This window comes from Megalobrama amblycephala, linkage group LG1 (assembly GCF_018812025.1).
Source record: "Megalobrama amblycephala isolate DHTTF-2021 linkage group LG1, ASM1881202v1, whole genome shotgun sequence".
NCBI classification, from domain to species: domain Eukaryota; kingdom Metazoa; phylum Chordata; class Actinopteri; order Cypriniformes; family Xenocyprididae; genus Megalobrama; species Megalobrama amblycephala.
Window position 1 is genome coordinate 15,811,132 of NC_063044.1, and position 12,953 is coordinate 15,824,084.

A 12,953-nucleotide genomic window follows, 5' to 3' on the forward strand; every position below is an offset into this window, starting at 1 on the left:
TTTGAACTGCTTGAAATATGATTGGAGTCACTTCAAAAAGGAAAATAATACAGTTAAGTGCAACATGTGCAGTGCAAATCTGTCATATAGGCTACATAAAATTATAATGAGAACATTGTAATTGTATGCTTGGGACATGGCTTTTAATGGTGAGACTTTTGTTTTTGTAATCAGGCTCTCAAAAATGATATAAAAATTTGGATTTAGGTTTATCGGCCAAGATATCGTTTATCGTCTTTCAAATTATCAGTTATCGGTATCGGCCAAAATTTTCATATCGGTGCATCCCTAGGAAAAAGGGAGAAGAATGAGTTTGGAAAAGGCGGATTCGAAATTCTAAATCTAACATCACCTGCCTTGATCACCACTGCTCCTCTTATCAGATGGGTTTCTTTTGTAATTTTGTCTGGATCAATCAGACAATGGTGGGCGGAGTTAGTGTAAATAGCCTCTGCCATCAAGGTGGGCTATTTGCACTTGGTGTAAATGGACACTCCATTAAACAATTCACTGGTGAATGATAATAGCCATTGTTATTGCCCTCACAGTACATTATTGTTTTCAAGGTCATTTACATTTATAAATGAGATTTGTTGTATGTATTTTGATTTTTTTTTTTCAAATGGAGAGGAGAAAGACAGTAGCAAAGGAAAATCCCAAATAAGCAATGAGGTTAAACAAAAAGCAAATAGAGACTTTTGCTGAAGTATCTTGGTCCGTAGATGTTTCTCCTGAGAAAAAGGCCTCGATAATCTCATGTGCAACTCCTCGAAAGAATCTCAAACTGTGCTCAGATCCCAAAGTCCACAATCAAAAGAACTCAATACAAACTCAAACATTCATTTTATAGCCCTTACTATATGTCAGTTATCTCATTTGTGTCTATATTTATTCAAAATTTTATGACAAACAAATGAGATTAAGTTCAATTAAACATAATTTGCCTAAGCTATGAAAGCACAACCACTGAGCAATAAAATGTTCTTCTAATTACACGTATTACCTTTTCTCCTAGCTTATGTTCTGTCAAACCTGTCATGATTGATGAACAGAGTTTCAGGTTGCCACAGTTTCTGACATCTGTTACAGGTCCTGAAGTGTTAGCAGAGGCGGTGAACACTGACCTTTGGCACTGACCAGGCTGCGGTTGTAGCCCACAGGACTGAAGTATTCAAACACAAACACAGTCACTGCCACGACTGTAAGACACATGACAAACATCATCACCCACACCGCTGGGCTGTAGGGCTCTGAAAGAGAGAGAGAGAGAGAGACGATGAGACAAAGACAGATGAAGCAAATGACGCCATTCCCAAATGACACGGTTTTTATTCTGGTAGGATTGCTAAACCTCTTTCAATTCTGATACAAGCAAAATGAGGTGCAAATTAAAGTCAACATGATTCATATGCCATCAAACAAGAGAAATAATGTTTTTTTTTTCCTCTCTCACACAGGAGTAAGACTGCACTGTAAATATTTATAACTACATCTTGTTGTATGAAATGACAGTAGGCTATTGTATTTTACTATGAATTCTGGTTTCTGGGGAGGTTTATTGTTTACAGTATAATGGAAAAGTGTGCAAAAGGATTTATGGGATGGCTAACCGACCACATCGGTGAAAATGAAATAGTGTCAACACAGAATATAAGATTCCCAAAACAACACTGATGTAGTGGTTAAAGATCTGGGCTGCAAAAAAAAAAAAAGTTTTTATTTACTGAAATAAAGCTAAAATTAAATGAAATATAAATATTAACTGAAAAACTTGAACTTAAAAAAAACTAAAATGTGTTGAAGTCGAAGTACTACAATTACTAAAATTAAAAATGAAATAAAAAGAAATATTTTAAAAAAATATTAAAATAAAAAAGGACAAAAGCACAACAAATTTAACAAATTTAATAAAATGTGAACTAAATGAAAAATTCAAAATATTAATAAAAAGTAAAATAGAACATAAATTATACTAAAATAAAACTTTTATAGTTTTGAACCTGGCAGCTGTTGATCTAATTTGTGATCATGTTGAATTTCTTTCCAGAAAATGGCAGATAAAAATGCCTTTCAATGTCACAATTCATTCCAGCCCACATAAGAATAATTTCCAATCCATTTATGAGCCACTTTATGAGTACATTTTAATAAAAATAACACTGTTCTCTTCGTTAATTCTTATGGGATGTCCTGTATAGCTATTTTGAGTTAGCAACAGTAATGAAAGAGATCAAAAGGTCAGTTAGCGATTACTGTAAAGTTTTTAGCTTAATTTTGCATAACAAAATACTATTTAGTATTTACAGTAGTATTGCTCCACTACTGCATCTCTTTTTCTGAGTTTACTGATTTTGAATACAGTAAAATCACTGTAAAATGTCAGTCAGGTACTGTTCGTTAATAGTGTTAATTTAGTTTGTTTTACAGTAGTGTTTCTTACCCAAGAAGGCTGAAGGAGACACGGTTCCATTGCTCCTGGCCACCATCACACTGATGCCAGTCTCCACAAACGGCACAGAGAAGTCAATGATCTCAGAGCGCTCCTCATTTATGGTCAGAGAGCCAATGGCCATGTCCGCTCGCTTATAAAATACCTAAAAAGAAAGATGCAAAAATTCAGTATATTTACAATGATTATGCAACAGAGTTAAATTAAGAAGTGTCTAGACATATATACAGTAGCAGACAGTAAGTCAAATGTCATAATTTAGATTTTTGAGTGAACTGTTCTTTTAATGTCCGTAAATATGTTTGTTGTGGCTCTCTATCTCTCTCTTTCTCTGGTTAACCCACACCATGCATAGTGCCTCACTGAGCACAAAAGTTTTTCTGAATCCCAGAAAAAAACAGGACAAAGCAGGAGCACAAGTCACAGTCTGAAAGTCTTTAGACGCTGATACGCATCAGACCTCAACTTACTTGATAGAAAAGTTTATTTACAAGGTTGTATATGTCATTTCAATGCCAGTCACGTTTGCTGGAATGAACAAGGTTTTAGATCCATTCTGGAGTCAACAGACTTTCTCTCATAAACATTTAGTTTTTGTTTTCTTGTTTGGCTTGATATTACAGATGCTAAACCATTTGTAAAATCAGTTTTCATTAGAATCTGCCATATACACTCTTAGGATCCAAAAGAGGGTTCTTACAATCACACCACACCAATGCCAAAAAAAACAAACAATTTTTGGTTCCCCAATGAACCTTTCAGTGAACAGTTTTTCTCTCTGTGTGAAGAACATTTAAAAAATCTAATCTAAAGACATTTTTTCCACTATGAAGAACCTTTAGAGCAATGGGAAGATTGGATGTTAAAGGGATAGTTGAAATGAAAATTCAAGGACTATCTTCTTTCAGATGAACACAATTGGATATATATTTAAAAATATCCTTAGTCCTCCAAGGTTTAGAATGGTTGTGAATGGCTGCCCAGTTTTTTAAGACAAAAAAAAAATTTTAAAAAATGTATCCATTCAACTCCAGGGGGTTAATAGGCCTTTTGAAGCAAATCGATGTGTTTTTGTAGGATGAGTATCCTTATTTAAAAAAGTAAAGTAACGAGCTTCTGGCGCAACAGTCATACGCATTCGACGTATGTCCAAAAAGCATTAACTTCGGCGACGTAGTACACAATGACATGACGTACTATGCGTTATAGCATAGGACATAGCGTAGTACGTCATGGCGTAGTGTAGTGTACTACATCGCGGAAGTTAACGCTTTTTGGACATAAGTTGAATGCATATGGCTGTTGCGCCGGAAGCGCTTTATTTTACTTCATAAAATTTTGAATAAGGATATTTGTCTTACACAAACACATCAGTTCACTTCAGAAGGCCTTTATTAACCCCCTGGAGTCGTATGGATGACTTTTTTTATGGATGGATGCATTTTTCACAACCATTATAAACCTTGGAGGACTAAGGATATTTTTAAATATATATCCGATTGTGTTCATCTGAAAGAGGATAGTCCTTTACACCTAGGATGGCTTGAGGGTGAGTAAATCATGGGATAATTTTCATTTTTGGGTGAACTATCCCTTTAAATGTTCTTCCTGGAATCACAGATGCCAATGAAGAACCTTTATTTTTAAGAGTGTATCAAGATAATAGCTTTATATAAAAAACATTTAAAGTCAATATGAAACGGCATTTGTGACCCATTTTCCTTACTGTTATAATATGAAGTAATTATTTTACTTACAGTACCAAAATTAAACAAAATGTAGGACGGGACTTGATTTTATGCATCAGAAATTGATTGGAAAGTGGTATCAAAATAACAGAAGAGGGGTTGAAAACTAAGGGCTTGGTGGCACTGAGTGAATGCCACCAATGAATCTTTCAAAATTAGACAAGGAATGTGTATTTAAGACAGTAAATGGGGTCACTTTAGCTTTTTTGTTGAAGAAAACTGGCGTTTCCTCACCTCTCCAATCATCCCATTCCAGATCCCTCGTACAAGCTTGCCATGTTTGCCGTTGGTGACCAGGTAGAGGTCGTAGGAGAACTTGATGTTGCGAGAGAGCTTTTTCAGGATGTCAATGCAGAAGCCTTTGCAGCATAGTTTGGTGTATGGCTCAGTGTGTCCGACTATCCTGTGGGAACACAACGGGAACTTTATCAAGTTATTTAATAACAATACCAGCAGTAGGTTATCTCTTCAGATTCAGACTTCATTAAACCAGAGCGGTACTTTTCAATGGTAGTATTCAGAAGAATGTGAAAACCAAACCTACAAAGACAAATCACTGTCATTGCAATAGTGATTTTTCTTCTATGTTCTTTGAGTGTGAAGAAAAAGGGTTCATAAAATGAAGACATTTCAGAGTTTATAGCTATGAATCTTAAAACGTGACCAAAACAAAGTGAATTTTTACAACTTTTGTAAATGTGAGTGGTGCATGACTGCAAAATGTACTGCCATTAAGCTCATTCTGGTCTCTAGGCTTAACTATAGGGTCCCTCAATGTAAGTCAATGGGATTTCTTTCTGCCAGGAGAGTCTAATTGAAAGATTGCAGGTGTAAATTCCACAAAAGGCAATTCATGAGCCATGAACCATCACTCAAGTTACTCTTTATTTTTAATCTTTATTTTTGAGCTTTTCAAATATTCCCACACTTATATAAGTAAACAATTACATTCACGATGTAGTTGAACATGTTGCATCTGTACAGTCTGAATAATTTTAAAATGCCCCTGAATATTAAGACCAACCCTAAACCCATGCCCTAAACATGCTTGTCTTATGGCTTTACGTGCAGCTTGAAGTATGCAAGAAGTTTCAAATAGGTCAACTGTAATACAAAAATAGGTTTGTAAATAATCTATTTGCTTCTGTCATTAGTTACTCAAACTCGTTTTGTAATTATGTTCAGTGCCAATCCATTTGCCACCGTCAAAAAATAAATATAAACTGGGCCATTTTTGTGTAGATATCTGAAATGAAAAACCTTTCAGCGATGGTTGTGCCTCATTAACATTACATTGTTTCCTCAATCTTGGCCTGTTTCCTGTTTCCTCGATTATGAATGTCGAGTCGAAACTTACATCCAATCACAAGTGATTAACGACTGCTCCAATAAATCCATTCACACTGTCTAACGGCAGTGACGGAGACTGTTTGTGCTTTTCTACGGCCAGACAGGGAATAACACTGCATTCTGAATGTATAATAAGCACCTTTATGGATATAGCCTCTAAACAACATCAATGCACACATGCAAACGCAAGAAAAAGTCCTCTGGGAAGGGTAGGGGAACCTAAAAATGGCAAGTAACTAAAAAAGGGAGGATTACGAGAGCATTGATGGCGAGAAGTGGCGAGAGGACGCGTGACGTCAGCAGTGAGTGGGTGGATGGGTAGTGGCCGTCACCACGGGTTCTTGCGTTTTGTCGCAGCTGTGACAGATGGAAGAACAGCCGGGCTAAAACAAATCCAACTCAAATTAATCACAAACAAATAAAGATGGAAGAGAACCGGCCTGCAGGATCACTGGCCTCACGTTGGATAAGAGCTGTTACTGTACAGAGACTGTACATACTGCCGTCAGGATAAAACTATTGCTTTGTTCTTACAGAAATGGATGTCATGTGGTATTTACATTTAAACTGAATAATCATGTTATATTACTCTGACTCCATCTTTTTTTACCTTGTCTAGAGTAGCACAAAAACATCTGAACACATGAAATCCAATACATGAAATGTTTACAAGCACAAGCCAAACTACCTTTGAAGATGATAGCTTTGAAATGTCATTAAAATAAGATTTTTTTCCAAACAAGGACAAACCAAACCATTGGGTTTAAAAATGTAATTAAAACAGATAGTTCACCCAAAAATGAATTTTTTTTCATTTTTGTGTATATGTGTATATTTTGTGTATATGACTATCTTCTTTAAGCAAAACACAATCCGAGTTATATTAAAAATATCCTGGCTCTTCCAAGCTTTATAATGGGAGTGACTGGAGGATGAGATTTTGAAGCCCAAAAAAGTGCATCCATTGATCATAAAACATACTCCATGCAGCTCCGGGAGGTAAATAAAGGCCTTCTGAAGTGAATCAATGCGTTTGTGTAAGACAAATATCCTTGTGTCATTGTGTACTACGTCGCAGAAGTTAACGTAAGTTTTAGACGTAAATCGAATGTGTATGACTATTGCGCCGGATGCTAGTTATTTTACATTATAAAGTTTTAAATATGGATATTTGTCTTACACAAATGCATCGATTTGCTTCAGAAGGCCTTTATTAACCCCCAGGAGGATTTTTTAGAGTGTAGACATAAACATATGTCTCTCTTTCTTATTTTAAGCAGTTGTCAATGATGAATGTTTGGATTCTGCCCTCATAAAAGACATAACAAATGCCGAAACACGGTAAACCTACACAAGTTTAGGTTCTTACTACTGCAAACAATGTGGAAATAATAATACAACTGGTTACAGGAAACCTGTCAAACCCTTTAACACTCCATTAGCACATGAGTGACTATGAGTTCCCAAATAAACCATATCAAACAAAGCCTGTGATATACTCTTTAAAAAAAAAAAAAGAAAAACTGTGATTGATAGCATTTTTTTACCCAGACCAAACTGATGCTGATCCAAAAAAATGTCCTATTTTGTAAATCCACAATCACCATGGTCTCTAATCTATGATGCTCATGCAGAGTTTGAGTCGGACTCCTACATTTCCCCATCCCCTTCCTGTCCTCTCTCTAAAAAGCAGAAAGTAATTCAAGAAATCAATATGAAGTGCACATTCTTGCTTTTGGGAGAGCATCAGTTTCAGAGAGTCAGTTAATGCATTACTGAAGAGGTAGAAATGCCCATCCAGTTCACATTAGCAAGATGTGTGGCAGAACAGCCATCCAAAACACTTTTTATGCACATCAACAGGGTTACTTGCTCTGAGAAATGCAATCGATACCCTGAAAATGTTTCCCGACCACATCTTATTTGAACTTAAATCTGTGCTTTTAGGAGGGTTATAGTGGCTCAGGTTTCTGTACTTGAGCATTATTTGTTTTTAGAGCTCTGGTTCATTTCACAGTGCCTGAGGAAAAATAAACAGTACAGCCTTCACTGAGATCTTCAGTCTGGATTCACAACAACAATTACAACCCTGGAAAACATGAGCGGGGTTTATCGTGGGCATTAAAGGGAGAATGTGTGAGTGTGTGTATTCACATAAGTAGCAGTATAATGTTAGTTTTTGTTCATGCAAATGTTGTGGGTGATTGTAAGGACATTGCTAGGTGGCTGCTAGGGCTAGAGTGTTGGTATGTAGGGTGTTCTGGATCTTTCCTGGAGGTATTATGTGTGGTAGCTAGGTTACAGTGTTGTTGGTTGTTGCTAGGGTGTCCTGGACAGTTGTTAGGGCGTTGCTGGGTTTCTATTAGGGCTGTGCATTGTTTCATCAAAATTATAATAAAATCGTGATGTGAGCATGCGCGATTTCAAAACCATAGAAAGTACGATTTTCTCGACAGCCACCTCAGTGTGAAATATGAATGCCTGTGAGGGCACAACAGAGCGGGTTTACAAGGGCTGCCCTCGACTAAAGATTTCTAATAGTCGTTCATTTTAAGCATAATAGCCGACTAATTGCATGTTAATTAATAAAACATATAAATCATAATAATGAACCTTTAATGCCTACATAGTCTAATCAGCGCTCAAGCGCACGCATAAAGCTTGCCACAGCACACCGACAGAAGTAATGATTATGAATGTGTTGGGGAAAAACAGCAAGAAGACTGCTTTAACATTTTAATAATTAATTGATAAGCTAGTGTGTTTTCTGTATTTTCGGCTGCAGTGATGACTCGTCATCTCCGCAGTAGTGGACGCACGCTCCTATATGCATGTTTCATTTGAATTACATAACCGGAGAATATTTGTTTTCCATTTCAAATGGTTAATTTAAAAGCAGACATTTCACCTTCTATAGATATATTTTTCATGCCTGTGTGCCGAGTTTACATGTAGTTTCAATTCTTTCTTTTTTGCCGCGCTCAAGTTCACAGAGAAAGACGGCAGAAATCGCACCGTTTCCTTTAATTATTTTACAAAAGCACAATGTTTTGTTATTATTGTGAGTGCACACAAATAAAAGTAGACTCTTTACAGATTCAAAAGATGTATTACTCTTATATGTATGACTAAAAATATATTTAAAGTGCAAGTGATCGCGTCGGCACCTCCAAGTTAGCTGTCATGCAGTAAGAACGCTACTATTCAGCTTTCACACTCCGCACAAACACTTGAATAGCCCACATTATTGTTGCATTATTGTTGCTACTGCTGTCTTGTCCAATGTACTTTATTTATCACATAGACCAGCTGTTGATCTGCCCATCACAGACTGTGTGATTTCGCCACTTACTGTGGATTTTAAATTTTCTTGAGACTAAGCGACTAATACAATTTTGGTTGACTAAGCCTCTTCTCGTAGACTAACGGTTAGTCGACAATTGGGGGTAGCCCTAGGGTTTACCATTACAACATGGAACAAAGCACAAAAACAGGTGAATTCAGCGCAGGAGAAGGATTTAAAAATGAGACGCAGGTCTAGAGATGCGTTTTTAAAAGGTGAACTTCTTTTACCTTGAGAGCCGCATAGAATGCAGTGTCATGCATGAGATGCTTCAAAAGATGCAAGATGCGAGCGCAATGGTTAAAGACATCCGTCTAGCATGTTTACATAGAAAAACAAACCAGGTGAACACAAATTGATAATATAGGCATTTACGAACTGCACAACATATGAAAAGAGTTCAAAAAGGCATGAAGAAATGACTGACGCTGTCACATATCAAAAGATATGGTGCCCGCAATAAAGCCGGCTTTCAAAAAAAGATACAGATAAGTATGCGTGTAAGGAAATATGTTTAAAAAAATTTGTGATTAAAATTGAAATCGTAATATTGATCAAAAAATAATGATGGTATTTTTTGTCCATATCGCACAGCCCTAGTTTCTACAGTGTTACTGTGTGGGACCTGAAGTGTTTCAGATGGATGCTAAGTGATTACTAGGGTGCTTTGGATGCTAGCTAGACAGTTCAGAATAGTTGCTAGTGTGCTGATTGGGTTTTCTGGGTGGTTACTAGGGTGTTCTGAATGTTTTCCAGGTGGCTGATAGGATGTTACTAGTCTTGCGTAACCAGACCTTTAAACTGACGGCAGAAAACGAACTGACACCTAAAGCATCCAATCACAGTTCATTTTGTTATCCGTTATAATTAGGGGCATGAAAATGTGAAGTCGATATTCCTAAAATAACAGGCCAGCATGTAAAACTCTTGGACATATTTTAAAGAATCTACGCCATGAACTTCACATACTGTACTTCACATTCCTTTGAAAATCCAGCGTTTAGTTTATCCTGATAAGTGCTCATTGTCACAGTTGTAAACACGAAAGCTTTCTTTTTCCATAAGGGGGTTTGGCATCACAACAACTTTGTTACAAGGTGGACCAATAAATGTTTCCCATTTTGTGTGCTATATGCATCAGACGTTCAGCCTGAGGCTGAGACTAGGATGTTACTTACTGGCCCAAGTCAAAAGAATACAAGCTAAAGTCTCAGTGATATTCTGGTCTTAGCACACCTCTCCATAACAAGACAGAGGGCTTCAATTGTCATTCATGTCTGTAGTGCACATGGTGCGGGAAAAGTTACCAAAGTTTATAACTTAAGGTTAGACGTTTGTTCAAATGCTTGCTGTAGAAAGCAGCACTAATAAAGACGGACAGGAAGCATGAATGAAGGAGACAAAGAAAGAAAAGGAGAGAGAGAGGAATAGAGATGGTGTTGCAAAATTCAGAGCGCACTAATAACACTCTATGCTCTCTAACCTTCCCTGTAACCTCTTGACTAATGGTGTGCACCATAAAGGCGATTAGAGGCAATGAGTCACACTAAACACCCACCCACACACACATGCAATAATCACTATAAACCACGGCAACTATTTGTTTGACATCAGTGACAGCATCAACACAAACAGCCCACCCCTTCCTCACATGTCACAACAGCTGGCGGGATTCATTCATTTACGCCGCTGCAGGTTCACAAACTGTATAGTGGCCTTAAAATGTTTTTGGGCATTCTTTGACTGCAAGTGTGTCAAGTGTCTAAATACTTTTTACGGCCCACTGGTACATTATCTTGTGGGTCTTTTTCCCATCCATGCTAACTCATTTTGTGTTTTTTGTTCAGCTGTTTCGGGGTAGAGCTCAGAGGCACTGATTTGGCCTCAAAGTAATGAGTAGAACATCCTGAGGGAACACCTCTTAAATAACATGTTAATGGGCCTACCACAATGCTGTGTGTGTGTGTGTTTGGAGAGGGGAGGCCGACCATGAGAGGTTTGAGACCCTCCACTGAGTCCAGCGCAGCTTTAATCAGCTCTGCTAATTACCTCTCAGTTCTCATGAGGTGAAGCCAGAGTCCTGTGAGAATCCAGTTATCTTCATCCAGAGCTGAATGCAAGGACTGAAAATAGACAACTGACCCTAATGCTTTGCAACTAGAGCTGTTAATTAACCAAAAAAAAAATAAAAAATTAAATGAATTACATGATGACACATTAATTAAATTAATTGCAAATAATTGCATATATCAATAAATGCTAAACAAATATGCAAAATATATGCAAAAATATGTGCTTGTGGCAAAGCTTTAAATAGACAAAATATAAGATAAAAAGGATATATTGACTTTAAATAGTCAATATATCCACAGTAATAATATAATATAATAATTCAAGTCAATATAATTATTATATTGTTTTATTTCTATATTTACAAAATGTTCTGCAACTAGCTGTCAATTAATAAAAAATATAATTAATTAAATTAGAAATGAATAAAATTATCACATCAATGATTAATTAAATTAGGCCTTATTGTGAATAATTGCACAAATAATTGCATATATATTAATATTTGCTAAAAAAAAAAAAGAGAGAGAGAGAATGAACATAGTAACACAAATACATTCTTGTGGCAGATCAATAAAGCTTTGATTAGACAAAAAGTAGAAGTCAATATATAATATAATATATAATTCACTTCACTGTCCATGAATCTACGGTCTGTGTGACAGACACACATGACTCATGAGCACAGAAAGCCACTTCAGACATTGATTTCTCTTTTGCTTGAAAGGACAAAAACACACAAATGTATGCCAAAATGCCTGTTTTTTCGAGTACCCTTATAAGCACATTTACTGATTGAGCACTGCTATGTCAGAACTGTTTGCACTTTATTTTATATGTATTATCTTTTTATTTTTTTAAATTCTTTTTCTTGTTTTTATTTCATGTTTAATGCATTTTATATCTTTTATGTATCATCTTTTTATTTCTGACTTTTAATGCATTTTAAATCTTGCTGTCTGGTAGAGCTGGGAGAATTAGGAAGTAAGCATTTGTTATCCCTGGATGGAGCTCTGACAGAGTTAGTCCAGGAAGATTTGTCTGTAAGGGTACTGTTTAAACGCACCGCTACCTGACAAATATAAATAGTTATCCCTCCGTGTGAGGAAGATCCATTTAGATCCGCTCTGATGGATAGATCCTTTTAGATCCACTCTGACGGACAAAAAAAAACTCCCTGAAACTTCCTAACTCTTCCATCCAGATAGCGTAATTCTCTGTTTTTACTGTTATTTCTATTTCTTATGCGTTCCACTTTTATTTGTATGTATTTGGTTCTTCTTTAGTAAAGCACTTTGAATTACCATTGTGTATGAAATGAGCTATACAAATAAAATTGCCTTGCCTTGCCTAAATGAGTTAAACGAAGTCTTAAATGAATGTAAAGAGTTATGAGAAAATGGGATGCATGTCAGATCCACGTCATGTGCGGCAGGTTTTAAAGTGACAGCAGCCTAATAAACCCGATGCTGTTTGTACTTAATGTTAATCAAAGAACAAAAGACAAAAAGAAAATCACTCACTGCTCGACTGAATAACTTTTATTGTTTTAATAAGGATTTATCAATATTTAATTTATAATTTTATAATATTTAATTTATAACTTTATTAAATTTACCTGTTACATCAAATATTTAAAATATACTGTCTTTATGTTGTTTCTACATTAATTTGGAGATTAAATGTGAAATATATATTATATTACAATATAAAAATATATTAAAAACTTTAATGTTAGGTGTGATTAATCGTAATTAAACTTCCTGTACTTAAAAAACCCCAACTTAGATCCGACTGACTTGACAAATTTTCACATCTATCTTTTTTGTCAAAAATTGTAAGAAAAAGTGGTGTTTAGTCAGTTACATGTTTTTTAGAACAGAATAAGATTGGTGAACTTTACCAGTCCGGCTTCAGAAAGTTTCATTCCATGGAGACAGCCCTTGTAAAAGTTTTTAATGATTTATTGGTGACTGTGGATGCTGGTGATTCA

At 36.0% G+C, this 12,953-nt stretch overlaps 1 protein-coding gene across 1 annotated transcript in view; it reads right to left on the reverse strand.

Moving 5' to 3' along the window:
- The window catches only part of LOC125264264 (glutamate receptor ionotropic, NMDA 2C-like), a 38,047-nt gene that overhangs the window by 6,905 nt on the left and 18,189 nt on the right, over positions 1-12,953 (reverse strand). The window contains exons 4-6 of the mRNA XM_048183482.1: positions 4,432-4,600; positions 2,441-2,594; positions 1,125-1,250 (exon numbers count right to left, since the gene is read on the reverse strand). Of these exons, the coding sequence (XP_048039439.1) occupies positions 1,125-1,250; positions 2,441-2,594; positions 4,432-4,600 (449 nt within the window). The remainder of the gene's footprint in view (positions 1-1,124; positions 1,251-2,440; positions 2,595-4,431; positions 4,601-12,953) is intronic.